This window comes from Aspergillus steynii (assembly GCF_002849105.1).
Source record: "Aspergillus steynii IBT 23096 chromosome Unknown P170scaffold_1, whole genome shotgun sequence".
NCBI lineage: Eukaryota > Fungi > Ascomycota > Eurotiomycetes > Eurotiales > Aspergillaceae > Aspergillus > Aspergillus steynii.
Genome location: NW_020194398.1, coordinates 6,297,068 through 6,315,541, shown reverse-complemented (window position 1 = coordinate 6,315,541; position 18,474 = coordinate 6,297,068). Strand labels below are relative to the sequence as shown.

Below are 18,474 nucleotides of genomic sequence, written 5' to 3'. Positions count from 1 at the left end.
ACGCAAACGATACAGAACGGGTGTCCCGAAAAGCCACCCGGGGGCTCCGTTAAACAATGCCCCAGGTACAAGTTCATTGCTGCTGGATCGAGTCGGCAAAAGAGGAACCTTCCGAACTGGGCGAAGGGCAGTGACAAAGGGGATGGAGCGGGCTCTGCGTCTGCTAAGTAGGGGTGATGCTAGCTGGGTGATTCTGTGGGGAGAGTTGGGGATCGCAATTCCCAGCGGGTTTGTTGTCATGGTCGTATGACAGGCATGGCATTGATAGAGGTGTCTATTGAGCGAACGGGCCGAGATATCCAAGGTTACTGTATCTAGAAAGGGAATGACTGCACGAGTACAACTCAGATTCTATTAAATTTTGTATATTCCGGTGAACAATTTGCTCAAGACCCATGAATAAAACCTCACTCTATAGCTTCCCCAGGGTATTTCCTAGCTCGGCCGCCCGATCCGTAGCCGCCTTAACAGCCTTGTCCACCGTATCTTGGAAACCCAGCGCTTCGAAGGTCTGCAGAGCGGCATGCGTGGTTCCATTCGGACTGGTGACGTTCTTGCGCAGCTGGGTAGGGTCATCCGACGACTCGGTAAGCATGCGGCCGGCTCCCAGACAGGTCTGCGACGCCAGGCGAGTGGCTTGTTCCTTCGACAGACCGAGGGCAGTCGCACTGGCGACCAGATGCTCAACCATGGCGAAGAAGTACGCGGGGCCCGATCCTAATAATCAACACCTAGTCAGCTACCGCCATTGCGCATTTCCAAACCCAAACACAGCACTGAACACCACATTTCACTTACCAGACAGGCCCGTCACCACATCCAGCAGCTCCTCCTTATCCACCCACTCCGTCGCCTTGCTAACGCTGCTCAGCAGCGCATTTACCAACTCCTTCTCCTCCCCAGTGACATCAGCACTCGGGAACGCGCCCGAGGCACCCTCTCCCACCAGCGCAGGGGTATTCGGCATGACGCGCACAATATGCGCCGTCCGTCCATCCGCCGTGCGAAGCCACTGCTGCATGCTGCCGAGGGTGATACCGGCGGCGATGCTCACGACGACGGGCAGGGTGTCGCGCTGGGCCCAGGCGGCGGCCAGCTCCTCGCAGACGCTCTTCGTGACCTGAGGCTTGACGGCGATGATGACGAGGTCGGCCTGGCCGCCGGCTTCGACGTTCGAGGTGGTGGTCTGCACGCCGGTGGCGGCGATCTTCTCGCGGTTGACGTCCCAGGGCTCGGAGACCCAGATGTTCTGCTTGTTGACGCCCTTGCTGACGAGGCCGCCGATGATGGCGGAGGCCATGTTGCCGCCGCCGATGAAGGCGAGCTTGCTTTCTTGGAGGGAAGGCATGGTGGATGGGTTCTGGAGATTGTCTTGAGGGGAGGTTGACTGCTGGGGGATGGAGTGAGTCAAGATGCAAGACGCGGAGGGACAATTGACGGGCAGAAATGCCCCCCACTTCAGATGAGGGGAGAATGTGGGGCTCTCGTCTGTACTTGTAGACGGAGTAGTTATCGCTCTTCTGATCCTTACACAATTTCCCATTGATCGTTTGCTAACTTACAAATAAAAATAAAAATAAAATATATGACAAATTCCCAATCCTATTACAGGTTCGCCTTCTCGTTCAACGACCAGTACTTGATGGACTTGACCGACAACCAGGCCTCCAGCGCCTCCTCGCCCATATCCCGACCAAATCCACTCTGCTTCACGCCGCCAAACGGCATGCTGGGAGTCATCATTCCCCAGCAGTTGACAGTGACCTGTCCCGACTCCAGAGCATTAGCCACTCGGTCGGCCCGATGAACGTTCTCCGTGAAAACGGCCGCACTCAATCCGTATTCGGAGTCATTCGCCTTGGCAATGACCTCGTCCTCGGTTGAGAATCGGTGCACCGTAGCCACGGGTCCGAAGATTTCCTCCTTCACAACTGTGAAATTCTCTCCGACATCGGTCAAGATGGTGTTCTCGACAAAGCCACTGGAGCCATGGGCGGTGCCGGTTCCGCCCAGGACGGTCTTCGCGCCCTCTTTCCGGCCTTGCTCCAGATAGCCCAGGATTCGGTCGTGCTGCTGCTTGTTGATGACCGGGCCCTTGGTGACACCCTTCTCTAGCGGATTACCCGTGACGGCAGGCATCTGGCGCGCACGCGCGACCAGTCCTTCCACGAATTTGTCGTAGATGGTATCTTGGACGTAGATCCGAGATCCGAGAGCGCAGATCTGGCCGTTATTGGCGCTAGAGCCGACAATGTTCCAGAACAAGGCGTTGTCCAGGTTTGCGTCGTCGAAGACAATCGAGGGACTCTTTCCTCCGAGCTCCAGGGACACCCTCTTCAGGTTTGTGTTTGCTGACGCTCGAAGGATACTGCGTCCGGTGGGCGTGCTTCCGGTGAAAGCGATCTTGCGGATGCGCATGTGCTCTGCGATGGCTTTGCCCGCCACGGTGCCCAGACCCGGCAAGATACTGACCACACCGGCAGGGAAGCCAGCCTCGACGGTCAGCTGTCCTAGTTTCTGTCCAGCCAGAGGGGCGGCCTCGGGGGATTTGATGATGAGCGTGTTTCCTGCGGCCAGAGCGGCAGCCAGCTTCCAGATCGTAATCATCCTAGACACAAAGTGTTAGCGTCGACCCATAATACCCCAGATGACGATCAAAGCACATACAGAGGCGCATTCCAGGGCACAATAGCCGCGCAAACTCCAATGGGCTCCTTCCGAACAACTCCCTTGCCATTGGGAACATCAACGATCCGACCAGAGATCTCGGTGCACCTGGCGAAGTATCGCAAGGTCTCGCAAGCCTGCGAGACATCGAACATCTTCACGTCGTCAAAGACGAACCCGCCATCCAAGGCGTGGATCGTTGCGAACTCGTCTGCGTCTCGTTCAATCAAGTCTGCCAGTCGATTCAGGAGCTCTTGTCTGGTTGATGCGGCGGCATTTTTCCAAGTTTCTTGGAATACACTGGTCGCAGCGTCAACTGCGACGTCGACATCTGCGGACTCAGCAACAGAGATGGCGCCGAGGACCTCGCCAGAGAAGGGGTTCTGGACATCGAGCACAGAGCCTTGTTTGCTCGGAACGAATTCGTTGTTGATGAGGAGGCCGGAAGGAACTAGACACGCTCGGATTAACTGTTTGACTCCGGTAAAGACGAAGATGATTCCAACGTACTACTAATCTGGCGGCCGTCTCGGCCGGTCAAGTTGATCGAGCCCATATTGAAAGAATAGAATAAGAGATTCCCGTATGTAGTAGAGATGAGAAGAGGTCACGGTGTTGATTTTATGGATAAAAACAGCACCAACTTCAGGGGTAGGACGCCTAGATAGTCGAGTAGATGATGATCATCCCATGCGGAGGCATTCCGTCTCCCGCTCGGAATGGAGGCACGAAGCTAAGATGGTCAACTAGTTGGACAAGAAGAGAAGATCCCCGCTCAGGCGCGCGGGAGAAACGCGGAAACTCGGAATTCGTTCCAGGGGCTTCCCCTCCTTGACACTTGCATCCTCGCTCATCCGTGGTCTCCCAAGCCCCAGTCCATGGTTATCTGCTTCCGATATAGGATTGATCGATAATCAATGACTGGGATAGAGACCAGTCGGGATATTTTTATCCCTCCGCTGTCAGGTATTAAAAGGGAATAGCAGCCACTCGGGTATTCATCCACGGTTATTGCAGACCCACTCCAGAAGGCTGACGGACTGACAGACTCCTTATCGCATCTCCCTTGTCAATAATGCAGTGGGTCATGTCAAGCACCATCACCTCTAGCAAGGACACTGACTCCAGCCTTTGCTCCGTCTTCGTACATGAGCCTGTTTTAATTAGGTCACACCGACACTAATTCGAACAATAACCTCTGAGCCGAGATTACCAAACGTTGGCACCATTACCTATCGTGGGTTAATTCGAATATCACCATGTCGAACTCTTTCCACGAGACCGCGGCCAGTGCTGTCCAGGCCCGGAATCGCATTCGCCATCACATCTACCAAACACCGCTCATTCCAGCCCGGAAAACGGGCCAGGTTTTCAATGCAAATATTCTCTTCAAAGCGGAGAATTTCCAGCTCACTGGATCGTTCAAACTCCGAGGTGCCTTGTCAAAGGTGTCGGCTCAAACCTCATCCGGACGCCTGATCACAGCGTCATCAGGGAACCATGGAATCGGTGCTGCATTCGCATCGCAAGCGCTCTCCAGGGACCTTACTGTTGTACTGCCCGAGACCGTGATGCCATCCAAGTTGGAAAAGATCAAGTCCTTTGGCGTGGAGGTGATTCTGCACGGAGCGGAGACGGGTCTCGCCGAGCAGCATGCACAGCAACTCGCTGCGTCGGGCGCGTATACTTACATCTCTCCCTACAATGACGCTGACATCGTCGCCGGGCAAGGAACCATCGGATTGGAGATCCTCGAACAGTGCGACCAAGTCGATAACGTCTTCATCTCCATGGGCGGCGGCGGACTCATCAGCGGCATTGGGTCCGTTCTCAAGGCGTTCAGCCCACGCACCAAGATCTACGGCGTCGCAGCTCTCAACTCCCGAGCTTTAGCGGCGTCTCTGGCGGTCGGTCGCGTTGTCGAGACGGACCACTTGCCCACTCTAGCCGAGGCAGTGGCCGGTGGCATCGATGAAGACACGATCACTCTTCCTCTGGCCAGTTCGGTGGTCGATCAGGTCGTGGAGTGCGATGAGGCGGAGATCGTCGAGGCTTTGAAGACTCTGGCCTTTGACGAGAACATGATTGTCGAAGGCTCAGCTGCTCTTGCTCTGGCGGGATTTACTAAAGTCGCTCGGGAATTGGCTGGTCAGACCAGCATCATCCTCTTGTGTGGTGCCAATGTTGACCAGGGCGTTGTAAAGAGGACCATCTACGGGATCTGAAAGCACGAAGTGTACATGTCGGAATGAAGTCCTTGCCGTCACCGGAGACATATGAGTATTAGTACTAGCAGTAGCATGTAATGACTAACGGCAGACCGTTGATTGATGGCAGCGGTGAAGGAACATCCTAAAAATAAAACGCAGCTTGTCTCAGGCACATCGGAGGTTTTTCCAGGAAGAAATCCTTGGACGCATGTCCGATCGCAAGCAGAAGGCGGTGAGGCAGCTGTCAGCGCTGCCTGGCCTCCGGGGGAAATGATACCATCGTCGCCCTCTTCTTCTCCCTCCCCACGCGACTCCCCTCAAGTCTTGCGAGGACTCCGTGGTCCTGGGAGCTGCACATCCATCGTGTTTTTCTAGCCCTGTATCTGATTATGCCCAGTGCCTTCTGCCTGTCTGGTTGGTTCGCGGAATGCTGAGCCGGTGGACGCAATCATCAGCACACGCGGTCAATAAGCCGCCAGTCTCATGAGTAAATAGTTTGGGTGTCGATCGTCATGGCTTCATCTTCTGGTGGTACAGGCTCGAGCTTGGCCCGCGCAGTGGTCATCGTGTCCGGTGTATCTTCTCTAGTAGCTTCTCTACTATCCCTCCTGTGAGAACCCCATTCGCCCTTCAATCCCCTTATCGGGTGCTAACTTCTACTTGTCTTTCTCAGGTCCATATGGCTTCAAACGTACGCCCCTGCGAACCATAACCCCTCTCGAATACATCCTGACCGATATTGTCTAGCAAAAACTATCGAAAACCCCTACTCCAACGATATGTCGTTCGCATTCTATTGATGTCAGTATCCGTGCTTTGACGGGGAGGACCATCATACTAAATCTGATCAGGGTGCCCATATATGCGGCCGCTTCGTGGACGAGTATCGTTTCGTTAAAAGCATCTCTGTGGCTGGATCCAATACGGGATGTTTATGAGGTATGACCGAGTATTCTCAGGATCGTGCGCATATACCCCTGCTGACACAACCCGCTTTCCGTTCCCAGGCCTTCACGATCTATACGTTTTTTCAGTTACTTATCAACTTTCTTGGAGGCGAAAGAGCCTTGATTATTATGACCCATGGCCGTGCTCCCGTCCAGCATGCTTGGCCTTTAAACCACTGCCTCCCCAAAGTCGACATCTCCGACCCGCAGACGTTTTTGGCCGTCAAGCGCGGCATCCTTCAATACACATGGCTGAAACCGATTTTGGCTACAATCAGTATCATCATGAAAGCGACCGATACCTACCAGGAGGGCTATTTGGGTCTCACGTCGGGATACCTCTGGACGGGGATCGTGTATAACGTCAGCGTGACAGTCAGTCTCTACTCATTAGCAATGTTCTGGGTCTGCCTGCACAACGACCTCGCCCCGTTTCGTCCGGTCCCTAAGTTTCTCTGTGTAAAACTTATCATCTTTGCCTCGTATTGGCAGGGGTTCTTCTTGTCGATTCTGCAGTGGCTAGGAGCGTTGACCAACGGCGTTGCGGGCTACACTCCCGACAACCTAGCTGCCGCTATCCAAGACACCCTGATCTGCTTTGAGATGCCCATCTTCGCCATGACCCATTGGTATGCTTTCTCCTGGCACGACTATGCGGACCCCACCATCTCCGCCGCCCGACTGCCCGTTGTCTATGCTCTTCGAGATGCCTTTGGCATTAAAGATCTCATCGAAGACACGAAGATGACTCTGCGGGGCGAAAATTACGAATATCGCCTATTCGACTCGGGCGATCATATCATTGCGCACGAAGAATCCGAGTCTCGTCTTCGGCGTGTGATGCATGGCATGCGGTACGAGCGTGGAGGAAAGGCGAAGTACTGGATTCCTAAACCGGGCCAGGTGAACAGCCGGACTCCCTTGCTTTCAAGCACCGACACCAGCTCGCGCGGGCGACGCGGTACTCTGGAGCGGTACCGCTCTCCTGGTGAAATCGAGGAGTTTGAAATCGATGAAGATGATGAGGGAATCTTCACTCAAGCCCGCGCGCTGGAATTTGGCGACTGGAATGTAAGTTAGGGGGATTGTCTTTATCTCCGGTTTTGATGAACCAGGCTAATAATCCGCTCTAGTACCCGGTAATCACGGCGAACGAGGCCCCGAGAGACCAACGGTTTGGGGGCGCTGCCAGTTATCAATATGGCCAGCCACCGGACGTTGTCAAGAAGGCCCGCAAACACCGGAAGGTCCACACTTCAAGCGAGTCCAAGAAGACGCGCCACCGCAGTCACAGTAACAATTCGAGCCGGTCTCGTCAAGATTCTCTCCGAAGCCCCGGCTCGCGACCACCCGCCACGAGTTCGCCCTCTCATGGTTCCCACCGCAGTCAGTTGGTGGACCTTGTAGTAGAGGACCAGGAAGCCGAAGCAGAGGAGCAGGCTCATGTCCAGCGAGCCTTTGGTTCGACAACCATTGAACCTGAACACAAACACCTCCGGTTAGTAGATTCTGCAGTCGCACAAGAAACGTCGGATTCCCAATCGCTCCAGTTAACCTTAAATTCCAGAAGGCCCTCAGGGGAACCAATTAGGGACGATGCGCCGTCAGGGGCGGCGGAGACGGAGGACAATGCGGATGGCGATGAGCCCAAAACACGAACATGGTCATATGGAGACCTGGAGGAAAACGTCTGGGACCGATGAAAGCCCGTGCACAAATAGCAGCGCTTTGGTCACTGTCTCGAGAGACATGTTATAAATAGTTTTCTTTCTTGTCAGAGACCGTCACTGTCGAGGGCCCACGACGACAGGTGGTTGGTCGCGCGCACATACATAATGCCGATGATAATTGTTCCTCCGACCATGCGACCCTGAATGACCATAGGAAGTAAGGAGGAAAAGAGCTGCAGGCTAGCAGTGATTGGCACAACGTGGACTAGGCCAATTCGTGTTGGGGCAAATGGCAACGCCTCGTTAGGCGCCGACGATGTGACAACAAGGCCGTGGATCAGGCACTAACGGACTAGCTTGCATCCAGGCACGCTGCATGCGCTGGCTCCCTCATCGTCATTAGCCAGTGCTCTCTTGCTTTTTCTGGCCTGCCTCTCGATTCCCACGCGGGGCTCTTGGTCTGCTTCTAATTTCCCGTGTCTGTTCTCTCGATTTACTTTCTCTCCCTCCCCCCTTCCCCTCTCTCGACTCCTTCGTTCGGATCCATCTCGTCCATACAGGAGGATGGACCAGCGACTCTGAAGCGCCGGTAGCTATGAACTGGGCAATTGGACAAGCAGGATCCATATTCACCGGTTGGATCTCGTCCTGCTTGTTCTGCCCTACCTCAAGGGATGACGAGAGCTCCCTTCATGAGCAGTCAATGAAGCAGAAGGGTTCGTACAACCGCCCGTGCATATTCTTTTTTTACCTCCGTTTTCTTTTTCTTTTTTGTATACCTGTACCCTATATATACACATGCATCAAACCCCCTATGCCCAACATGACTGACATTATCTGCCTTGCAGGAGCAGAGCGAGAGATGAAAGTATGCCATACCCAGCCTCATCTGGTTCCCCCGATGAAGCTGGCCGACGACCCGCCCAGCTCGTCTATGCCATCCTGGGTTGTCGACGGCCGTAATCTCGCCTCGCGGGCATCTAGCCGGGCTAGCATGTCTTTCAGGAGGAAGTCAATGGCCACGACGTCTTTGAGAATCAGTGCCCCGTCCGAGTTTCGACGAGTTCCCACGTTCTACATGACGCCGGAGAGGGCCTCCTTCCATCCCCTCGAGCTCTCTTTGGGACATTTACCGGAGCTTCCTAACTTCGAGGAATTCCGTCTGGAGGACGATAATTCCCAGCCTCCTGCTCCTGTGTCTCGGCCTCCCAGGGCTGAGCTCTCACGGCACTCGCGCTCTCGGTCCCATCGTCCGTCATCGTCCTTTCACCTACAGCGCAAGCCTGTCGGGTCTGGATCCCTTCGTTCATCGCTGGCGACTTTCGATCATCTTGTCGAGATGCCTCCTCCCGTTCCTTCCAATACTCATGCACCCCAATTATCTTCTTCTTCCACAGTCACTGGCCTGACTTCAAACGTTTTTGCACCCACGCAGCAGTTGGACCCGACTCCGCCGGTAAAGGAGGAGTCTATTAGGGACCCTCCAAGCGAACCCCCCAGCGTCCCTAGAACGCCCACCCTGCAGGACAGGCCATTAACCTCGTTTCTCGATGATTCCTCCTCCGCACCGTCAACGCCCAGGGAGGCCCATCCCCCAAGGACCCCGTCGGAGACCATGACCAGCCCTAACATCAACGTCACGATTACCCCACCGCGCTCCAGCCGCGTCACCCAATGGCTCCTGCAGACCAGTAATAAGAGCATGTTTTCGCCCTCGGGATCCATCTCCAACTGGAAGCCCACCCCGGACAAAAATCCCTTCCGTCTGCGCTCCCGCACCCTCAGCGGCTCGACCGTAGCATCTTCCATCAGCAGCCTCACCGGCAGCTTGGGATTCAAAACCACCACCCCTTCGGAATCCGATAACATCACCGCCACCACCATCCGGCCATCGAACACGGATTCTCGTCTCGAAAAGGAGTTAGAATTCCCTCTCCCCCGGGCAAACATAGACCAAAACCAGAATCACTACCACGATTACAACGCCCACCCGACCATCCACGAAAGCCAAGGTCCGCAACAAGACAACGGGGAAAACTACCCATACAACTACTATGAAAATTATCGCCACTCAGCCGTCGGCCTGGCATTCTAAATGAAAAATGAATGACTAACGTCATGAGAAAACGAGATGGATGTAATGAGACGGATGGATGGGATAGATGAGACATGTTTTTGTCCTTGTGGGTGGCGTGCCATGCTCTATTATACCGTGCTAACTTCTTTTCTTGTTGATTTATCTGCGTCTTTTTTTTATTCCCCCCTCTTGTTTTTACTCTGTTTGGTCCAGATTCGATTCGATTCGACCCGACTCGATCCGAAAGTTGACCTCCTTGCTTGCTTGCTTACTTGATTGAGTGGCTTTTGTTTATGCTTTTGCGGTGCGATATATCTATCGCCCTTACTATCGCTAATGCTATATAATCCCTTCGCTCGTTTATTAATACAATTCCACAGGTAGGCAGGTTTGTCTGTCTGCAAACCAGTTTACATATTGATCTACTGATCTATTTACCTATGATCTAGCTAGCTACATTCTACACTATCGCAATCTTGGTTGTTGGGTGTTGACATGATATAACTTGTCCTTTGAATATTCTAAACCTACCTAGTTACGTAGAAGAAAACTCAGAACTCAGCACGGGAGATCCCTACTTCAGACTACTCCGTACACTCTACTACGATTCAAAATATCCTATACGAAACAGACCGCCTAGGCTGTACTCATCAGATATAAAGCATTCATTCATCTTTCTCTACTAGCAGAAAGAACAAAGAATCAGAGGAGAGAAAGATCTTGGGGATATCGTGTTCGTCGAGGTATATAAGAACGGGAATCCAAAAAAAAGAACAGAACTCAAAAAAACGCAAACACACGAATAGTACCGATCTGAAACTCCGAGATGAGGGATGCCAGAGAGGGAGAGAGAAGAGAGATGGAAAAGGGGGGAAGAAGATCAGACAAACGCAAACACCAAAAAACTGCGAAAACACCATCATACACCATCATTTCACTTGGTATCTTTGGTATCAATCATAGGTATCTTGTTGGGAATGAGGGTGTTGGTATTTCGGGTCACCTCTCACAGTTAACGAACTTCACTTCACACTGCCCAGAAAAAGAGAACAAAACAGGAACAGGGATATAGAAAACTTGAAGAATCAGAGCAAAAAAATGACGAAATCATGCAAACAAAAGTTTCTCAAAGGGTATAGCTTCCCCCACTCTTTCTCTCTTTCCTAGATTTGGTCCCTCTCTTTTCCTTTTCTTCGCTTTCCGGAGTCCCTTCCTGGCTGACTTTGGGTGGTATCAAAAAGAAAAAAACAAAAAGAACCGAATCAAGAAACGCTGAGAACAAACAGAACAGAACGGAAAATCAAGAAAATAACACGACACAAAAACGTCAGAAGTCTTTGGGGTATACTGCTGCAAATTGACGGTTTTTTTTAACGCGGTGGCCCAATGGGGGCCGGGTATCCAGAAGTAGAATTGGAAGTACTAGGACGACCACTATCAAAAGACGCACGGGGGTCATGCTTGGGAGTCATGTCCCCCGGTGCGGTACCGAATGGAAATTTAGTGTCAAAGCGCGCTGGCCAGCCATTGCTGCTGCTGTGGCTGTGCGAACTCCCCAAAACGGGCAGATCGTCTTCCGGGAGATTCACGCCGGAATCATTCCACGGGTTGCGGTAGCCACTGTCGCGAGACTCCATGGACACCAAAGACGCCTTCGAGGCGTTGCTAGAGGCGTGCTTGAAGAACGAGCCGGGAGAGGCCGAATGGTTTTTGCGTCCGATGAAGGAAGAAAAGGACGAGATGCTTCCGGGCTTGCGAAGCCTTTCAAAGATCGAGCCACGCTCGCTGGTCTCATCGGAGAAGTTGGGGCGAGTGGGAGAGTCGGTGACAAGAGGAGCGGGTGCATGCTGGAGCAATTTAGAGTCGAAGAATGGCAGGGACTCCTCAAACGAGTCGGATTTGGGACGAGGGATCGCCCCCTTGACGGTAGTTGCGTCGAGACCGTGAGCGACCAATCGCGAGATCAAGAAATCAATGGCGTCCTTCAGCCCGCCCGCATTGTTTCGAGTGTATCCGAGCACAACACGGTCATCGGGGGCAAAGGTGGGCGAAGACGAGCCGCCTTCGGAGGCGGGATGGTCGGGGTTCGAGTCGACGTTCGTATCCACCTCGTACTGATCTTTCAGTTTGGCGCAGACATCGTCACGGAACTCGGTCGACTGGAAGAACTCGCGAAGCTCGGGAGAAGTCTGGAAAAGAAGCTCGTGGCTCTCCGGGACCATTCCCTGTAACGGAATCAGTAAGATTGGCTATGCAGCAAACAACCCAACAACACTCACAAGTAGGGCATCGACAGCCTGAGGAACCTGGTACTCAGGTCCGGAGATGGTCACGACATCGCTGGCAAGCTCGGTACTGGGAAACTCGATCTTGCAGTTCCATTTCTTCTCGAGTTCGTCGATTTCGGTCATGCGGGAGAGCAACTCGCGATGGTACAGTCGGTTGATAACGACACGCTCAGAAACGTACTCGGCATCCTAAATTCACATGTGAGCAACAGAACTATACTGGGAAGATTAGCAACACGTACAACTTTCTCGACCATGTCCATGATCTCCTGCTTGACCAGATCGAGACTCTGCGCGTTACGTGCGGGCGTACGACAGATGACATTGTCAACTTTGATGTCGTCATCCTCCTTGCCCATGCCTCCGCGATCCATCGCATTGGAGAACTTGACGAAAACGGAGTATTTCTTCATGATGCGCTGAATATGCTGACCACCGATTCCGATGATTCGCTTGTGGTACTGATCGGGCACGTGGAACGAAATCGAGGCCGGCATTTCCTGTTCAACGAGATCCAAGCCGTTCTTGGTGGATTCGTACTGTCCTCCACACACATCGATGTAGAAGTTGTACTCGTTGAATCCATCGAAGATAATCTGCACGTTGCCTGTTCACTCAATCAGCATTCAAGTCCAACACAAGATAGTCCGGTTTCTATCAACGCACTTTGACCCATGATCTTGTTGATCTTGCCGTTCTTCTTGCCACTGACAAACTCCTTATGCTCGTTTGCCAGTTCGATTTTGACCCGCATTTGGTATTGACTGCGCTGGATGAAGGGAATCTGGTTGATGACCATCATGGCAGCCTTGACGGCATCGTCGGAGCCGTTAATGGTGAACGCCAGATTGTCAAAGCTAACTTCGGCGGCAGAGTTGGTGCAAATGTCGGAGAGCATCGTGCGGATGTCCGAGGTGGACGGAGTGCGGACCGCTTGGGACGGATCTGGGATGATAATCCACCAGGAGGCGCTGTAGAATTGGCCAGCCTAGTATATTCGAGTTAGCCAGGGTTGCAGAAAACAGAAGCCTGGGTTGACAAACCAGAGCCATGATTTCCCGGACGGTGCGCTCCACATGCAGAACTTCAGTGCCCTGGACGCGAACAACACCCCGCTGACTTCCCAGCTGCGGGAACAAAACGTAGGAACCGTTCATTTCCATCACCTTCCGCACCTTGTCCAGCCGGTCCAGCAGGATATTGTCGATCTTGTTGCAGTTGACAACCGCGTCCTTCACGTAGATCTTGACCCCCATCACCAATTCCCGCAGCTTCTGCTTGGCACGAGCGATCTGTTCCTGGGTATCGCCGGTGATATAAACTTCTTCATCGCTGCGACGGTGGGCGCCCGGGGGGGTATATCCGAAAATTTGGGGGAACGGCGGCGGGAAATAAATGGCGGTGCCGGTCGCAGCCTCGATGAGCTTGATATTTTTGCGGGTGCGACCGCAGACCAAAGTGTGCATGGTCAAGTCCAATTTGATGGCATCCACGTGACGTTTGAGCTGCCGGTCGATTAGTCCTGACCAAAGAAGGGAAAGAGTCTGAAACAAATAGGGGGACACCTACGATCTGATCGATCATAATCAAAACCCTGGTCTTGGCATGTTCGGCACTTTCCATGTCGCCGTAAATCGAGACCCGAAAGCGGTGATCCAGCCCGTTGTCCGAAGCGTAGCCGTAGGAAGACACCACCGCGCTGTCCGTATCACGAAGTTTGGGGCTGAGAAGGAAGATATCGGTGCCGGTGTAGGCAGCCAAGGTGTCGAGGTGCTCCAGAACACTGGCCCGGATGCCCTTGGTGGAATTATCCGTGATGAGGTGCATGTCTACGTCGACGGTCGCACATCGCTATTGAACCTCAGCCGTTAGCAAGGAGCAAAGAACCAAGAGGATCGAGGTCCAATCGGGGACTCAATCGACGTACCAGAAGGATAGGGGTCTCGTTCAAGATCCTCGCTCGCATCTTGCGCACCGTCTCGCCATCACCGGTGATGCAGACATTGGTGACCAACCCTTGCGGCCGCCGTTGTAGCGAGGGCTGGGTCTTGGGCTCCGAGGAGGCGACGGTGGCCTCGATGCGTCCGTTGCTGGTCTCCGTAATCTTATGACATAACCTCCGCAGGGCATCGACGTTGCTGGTGTGGACCGGCAGGTGATGCACGGGGGTGCCTTCGGGGGTGCCTTCGGGAAAGGACCAGCGCTGAAGGGCGCCGGGGCTCGCATGCAGCACGTCGTCGGCTTCGGGACCGGCCAGCGTGGAGGAAAACGGGACGTTGATGGAGAGGTTCACGGTCGGGTCGATACCGGTGGGAGGCGTCATCGGCGGAGCGCCGTGTGGTCGTCGAAGGGAGTGCGAGGCCATATCGGCGTGAGGCCTAGACATACCGAAGGTCGGCGTCATTCGTTCCCAGCCATGACGGGCCTGGCCCGTGAAGTTGGAAATCTTGTGCATGACACAGGCGGGATAAGTCGGATCTCCGGCCCCTTGAACGAGTCGAGGGGAGAGATGCGAAAGGAAACCGGCGGAGGGAGGAGGGAGAGAATGGCGGATGGGCGGAAATCAAGAGGGAAGGGCAAGGAAAGGAAGGAAGAGACAGGAGGCCAGAAATGATAAGAAAAAAAAAAAAAAAAAAAAAAAAAAAAAAGGGCACCGTTTCCGACAGGGGATTGATTGGGGTGGAGGAAGCAGGAAGTGGAATGGGCGCGAAATGGTGGTGTGTGGACAAGGGCGGTCCTCTTTTTCTTTTTTTCTTTTTTTTCTGGCACCGGAATGGGTGGGAAAAAAAGGTATCAATTCAACAGCAAACGGGTATCGAAGATTGGGGTGGGGAGAGGGGGGTTTTCGATAGGGAAAAGAGAAGGGGGAAAAAAGAGAAAAAGAAAAAAAAAAAAAAATAAGAAAAAAAGAAGAACAGGAAAGGTGCAAAGAGAAAGAGAGAGAGAGAAAGAGGGGAATCAAAAAGACGAAGGTAAAGGTCCCCAGTGGAATCCGACGAGAGAGAGGTAAAGAAGGAAGAATGCGATAGATCCAGGATGCATGAAGATGAAGAAGGTGGAAGAGCAGGAAATCCAGAACAAGAACCGCTTGCCCCGTCAGCTTACCCAATGATGGCCTGAGGACGCGACGGTCCTGGATTCCTGCTTCTTCAGGCTTCTTTTCCCAGATCCTCATTCTGTCCGTCTGTCCTTCTGTCCTTCTGTCCTTCTGTCCTTCTGTCCTTCTGTCCTTCTGTCGTTATTCGGTCTTGATTCTTCTCTCGGACTCTTGGGTTTCTATCTCACTCTCTTTCTCGCTCTTTCGTACTCTTTCCCACTCTCTCCCCCTCGTTCTTCCTCCCTCGCCCTCTCTCTGCCTCATACGGCGTCCAACAAGGAACGATCTAGCGGCCGATGCGGGTCGAACTCTCAGCCCGGCGTGTCTAGGCCCCAATGTTTGCAAATGGCGGAAACCTCGTTCCCTATACGGAATGTGCTATGGATTCGATTGGCATTCTTCTTTTGTCCGTACCTGTCCATCCCTACGCCGAACGACACCAGACCGTCGCAGGGCATCTGCAGAGCGGGCTCCTTGCACCGAGTTCATTCCTCGTACCTGTTAAGTGGACTCCGAGTCTCCCTTTCCACCGACCGAGAGAGCAGAAAGACTGCGATCGATCGATCTGCCGGACGCTCTCGAGACCGCCCTTCGGCGCTAGTCCCGGACGGGTCTAGCCGCGCACAGCCCGTAATTACGCGGTACCGCAGCCGCCTGAAACCCGCCATCCCGTACCAGTCCGTACCGATTACGGCGTCCCGTCGACGCACGGCCCACCCGCCTTGCCTCTTCGGGCCAAGCGAGTGCTGGTCACGTGGCCAACTCTCCCGCCCAGTCGATTCCGTCATGACTTGTGCATCTTCCAGAGTAGTTGGGAGAAAGGCCCTGCTAAACCCCATCGTAGCTAGTTCCCTCGAGACGGCACTAAAGCTTAACGGCCACCAAAGTACCACTGCGTAAAGTAACTCACGACGGCCCTCCGACCTCCTACGCAGTTCTGCGTAGTACGTCCTACGTCGTCCCTCGGGCGGGAAGGAACGGGATCGTCACGGGTCACTTCAGATTCAGCCTCGACTTGTCTCTCTCTCTCCCCCGTCCACTCCGTACCACCGGTGGACTCGCACACAAACAAAAAAGTACTTGGCCCGGGTTGGCCACCAGCTCTGAAGGGCGTCCATTGGATTAGGCGGTACCCCCGGGTGGGTTGGCCATACATTTGCCACTCTGCATACCTCGCATTGCCCAACCAGCCGCCAGGATGCCTCCTCCACATTTACGGGGGAGCAGGAATGTCTCTCCTGCTCTCCCCTCTGAGGCAACGCCGTTGGACATTCTCAGCCTTGCGTCACTGTGTATCATCACTCCGCCGTCCGGAACCCCAGGAAACGGGATCGCTCGTCAAAGGCCATTGTTTACTTTTACCTCGAGTGGAAGAAACCTTGACAGGGCCATGAATTCATCCTGGTCGCGGTCGGGGCCATCGAATCCAGCCATACCCTCCGGATCGACTGGCGGGCGTGCCAATAGCATCGCCCGCCCGCCGCTCATTGAGTTTGTTGCTCCAAACAGTCAATGATTGACCGCCGTTAATTTGAGTCGTGACAACGATTACGAATCCGCTGGAGATAACGATCTGGCAGCTGGATCACGCTTCCATGATTCCTCCGTATGATTCCTGGCCGTTTCGGCCTGCTCCTGAAGGGACCACCCCTTCCCTGTCTGCCTGTCCTCATTCTCTCTCCCGGGCTCCCTCCCTGTCCCCTCCCTGACTCTTCTTCCCCCGCCGCGAAAAGTCCACCAGGACACACGAGATGATCCTTTAATCCTTGCTTAGTTCCTTTGCCCTGCACGACCCGGCCTATATTACTCATCGATCTACAGCGGCACGTTCTAACCACTCCGGCGTTGGCGTGAGAAGGTGAGAACCGACTAATCCCACCTCGTCGATGGTGTCAATTTCACCGACGTCATCTCGAAGCAACGCCGAGTGGGTCGGGTCGTCGCTGTTGGACTGGTCGTTGATCAGAAATCCGGACCCTCTCCAGTTCGGGTTACGAGAATCATGCAAGTCGCGACCTCTCTGCCCTACCTTGCCTCCGGAGCAAGTCAACTGACGGAACGTGTGTGCTTTTTCCCCCCCCTCTTCCACCCCCGTATTGCAAAGTGCCTATCGCCAGGACGACCGACCATCCCGGCCGATCGGAGATATTTCTACCATTGTCAGGTGTCATGTCACGCGGTGCCTGGTACGGTTTCTCTTCATGCCTGTTCGATGTGATATGTAGGCCTGCATGCATACGGTTGGGTGGTGGGGTGCAATGTGAGTATGTGCTGTCTTACAGACCACACAGTCCTGTGTTTTCACCTGGCTTGCTTCATGTTCTCTAGCCCTAGTACTGGGACTACGGAGGAGGATTTCTCTAGCACCCAGGTTTCAAAGAAAAAAAATTACTCTGATTTAAATATACCGTAAAACAGGGTCTTCTCTATCCGAGTCTCCAACCAGTAATTGCCGGCGTTCTGTCGAAGTACTGGTGAAACCGCCGCATTGTACAACGTAGAAACATGGACTGGACGGCTACACACCACCCGCATTCGAGAATATATTTCCTTTGAACAGCGGCACCTTGGCATGGGTTACACGCAGTTTTGCCCCTGTACACCATTAGTAACCCGTTAACAGGACTCTTGCTTACTATTCAGTATTAGAATATTTAATTACTTATCAAAACAAAAACCCAAGCAAGTACCCCGAGTCCACTTCCCATGGTTGACCCATCCATGAACCCCGTGAATGCCCCAGGCAGAAACAAACTCCAGCCTGCCTCGACCGCCCGTCCCACCGCCCCTTCCTGGTTTTCCTGGCTTGAACAGCTCTGTTTACTCGAACGAAGAACAACTTTCTTTTTCTAAGAAACCACCTCAGTGAAAGCAAAGCCAGCACTGACTGTCTATCTACCTACTGTCCTAATGACGTGCACAGCTAGCTAGGTAGGACCCAATCATCCTACCCACCACTCAATTCTCCCTAGGCGTTGAACTAGACATGGCTTCCAATCTAAATCTAAGTATAGAATGCTATACTTAGCCGGATCCATTATTATTATTATCGTCCATGCTCTCTACCCAGCCTACCTAATCTTACCTATTTACCTAGCTACCCCGTCCGGTGCCAACGGGGACAACCACATGAAGAACCTGATTGGTTCAATTAACTAACAGTAACCAACCAACCTATCAATCTACCTAACTGCCCATAATCATGGTGTCCTCTCTGCCCTGCTCTGCCCAGGTGGCTTTTTTGTCCTCCGCGCCCCCCCCCCCCCCCCCCCCTTTTATCCACCTATCTATCTGTCTTGGATCTTGATCCGAGTAGACTCCGCTTGAACCGGACTGACGAGTTGGACCGACTGGCAAAGGATGAAAACCATCGTGTTTTGGAATACGATCATGTCATTGATGCCGATTTTCTAAAGATATTGTAGTGGTATTTCTGATGCAAGGGTTCTGGCTTTATTCGTTTCACTTTATTTTCTACAAACGATATTCTACTGTATAACACTAGATGGAAAGATGAT

At 53.3% G+C, this 18,474-nt stretch overlaps 7 protein-coding genes across 7 annotated transcripts; 4 read left to right on the top strand and 3 right to left on the bottom strand.

Moving 5' to 3' along the window:
• Nucleotides 1–332: 332 nt before the first annotated feature.
• On the bottom strand, nt 333–1,447 carry P170DRAFT_453056 (pyrroline-5-carboxylate reductase family protein). The gene is made up of 2 exons (XM_024851328.1): nt 799–1,447; nt 333–717 (listed from the first exon to the last, which is right to left on the bottom strand). The coding sequence occupies exons 1-2, from the start codon at nt 1,346–1,348 to the stop codon at nt 413–415; spliced, it is 855 nt and encodes a 284-aa protein (XP_024711107.1). The 5' UTR covers nt 1,349–1,447; the 3' UTR covers nt 333–412.
• Nucleotides 1,448–1,605: 158 nt separating this feature from the next.
• On the bottom strand, nt 1,606–3,223 carry P170DRAFT_443512 (putative aldehyde dehydrogenase; the record flags this gene model as incomplete). Its single annotated transcript, XM_024850555.1, has 3 exons — nt 1,606–2,608; nt 2,668–3,118; nt 3,178–3,223. 3 exons carry the CDS (start codon nt 3,221–3,223, stop codon nt 1,606–1,608), a joined length of 1,500 nt encoding a protein of 499 aa, XP_024711106.1.
• A 289-nt stretch (nt 3,224–3,512) lies between these two features.
• On the top strand, nt 3,513–5,032 carry P170DRAFT_433286 (threonine ammonia-lyase). Its single transcript, XM_024848450.1, has one exon. It carries the CDS (start codon nt 3,927–3,929, stop codon nt 4,890–4,892), a length of 966 nt encoding a protein of 321 aa, XP_024711105.1. The 5' UTR covers nt 3,513–3,926; the 3' UTR covers nt 4,893–5,032.
• Nucleotides 5,033–5,192: 160 nt separating this feature from the next.
• P170DRAFT_375846 (OSTA/TMEM184 family protein) lies at nt 5,193–7,683 on the top strand. Its single transcript, XM_024845335.1, has 6 exons — nt 5,193–5,487; nt 5,551–5,568; nt 5,625–5,678; nt 5,729–5,816; nt 5,885–6,895; nt 6,958–7,683. The coding sequence occupies exons 1-6, from the start codon at nt 5,390–5,392 to the stop codon at nt 7,525–7,527; spliced, it is 1,839 nt and encodes a 612-aa protein (XP_024711104.1). The 5' UTR covers nt 5,193–5,389; the 3' UTR covers nt 7,528–7,683.
• A 634-nt stretch (nt 7,684–8,317) lies between these two features.
• P170DRAFT_471199 (uncharacterized protein) lies at nt 8,318–9,589 on the top strand (the record flags this gene model as incomplete). The annotated part of the gene is made up of 1 exon (XM_024852818.1): nt 8,318–9,589. The coding sequence occupies one exon, from the start codon at nt 8,318–8,320 to the stop codon at nt 9,587–9,589; it is 1,272 nt and encodes a 423-aa protein (XP_024711103.1).
• A 1,352-nt stretch (nt 9,590–10,941) lies between these two features.
• On the bottom strand, nt 10,942–14,314 carry P170DRAFT_347197 (KH domain protein; the record flags this gene model as incomplete). The annotated part of the gene is made up of 7 exons (XM_024843612.1): nt 10,942–11,796; nt 11,851–12,048; nt 12,102–12,466; nt 12,526–12,847; nt 12,903–13,364; nt 13,429–13,710; nt 13,787–14,314. 7 exons carry the CDS (start codon nt 14,312–14,314, stop codon nt 10,942–10,944), a joined length of 3,012 nt encoding a protein of 1,003 aa, XP_024711102.1.
• Nucleotides 14,315–15,167: 853 nt separating this feature from the next.
• P170DRAFT_50085 (uncharacterized protein) lies at nt 15,168–16,005 on the top strand. The gene has a single exon (XM_024854153.1). The coding sequence runs from the start codon at nt 15,302–15,304 to the stop codon at nt 15,854–15,856; it is 555 nt and encodes a 184-aa protein (XP_024711101.1). The 5' UTR covers nt 15,168–15,301; the 3' UTR covers nt 15,857–16,005.
• Nucleotides 16,006–18,474: the final 2,469 nt, after the last annotated feature.

Excerpts from the sequence above, each read along its gene's own strand:
- P170DRAFT_453056 (XM_024851328.1), bottom strand. The coding sequence starts at position 1,348 with ATGCCTTCCCTCCAAGAAAGCAAGCTCGCCTTCATCGGCGGCGGCAAC. Across the intron at positions 718-798 it reads TGTGGTGACGGGCCTGTCTG|GATCGGGCCCCGCGTACTTC; the intron begins GTAAGTGAAATG and ends GTTGATTATTAG.
- P170DRAFT_433286 (XM_024848450.1), top strand. The coding sequence starts at position 3,927 with ATGTCGAACTCTTTCCACGAGACCGCGGCCAGTGCTGTCCAGGCCCGG.
- P170DRAFT_375846 (XM_024845335.1), top strand. The coding sequence starts at position 5,390 with ATGGCTTCATCTTCTGGTGGTACAGGCTCGAGCTTGGCCCGCGCAGTG. Across the intron at positions 5,679-5,728 it reads GTCGTTCGCATTCTATTGAT|GGTGCCCATATATGCGGCCG; the intron begins GTCAGTATCCGT and ends AAATCTGATCAG. Across the intron at positions 6,896-6,957 it reads TGGAATTTGGCGACTGGAAT|TACCCGGTAATCACGGCGAA; the intron begins GTAAGTTAGGGG and ends AATCCGCTCTAG.
- P170DRAFT_50085 (XM_024854153.1), top strand. The coding sequence starts at position 15,302 with ATGGCGGAAACCTCGTTCCCTATACGGAATGTGCTATGGATTCGATTG.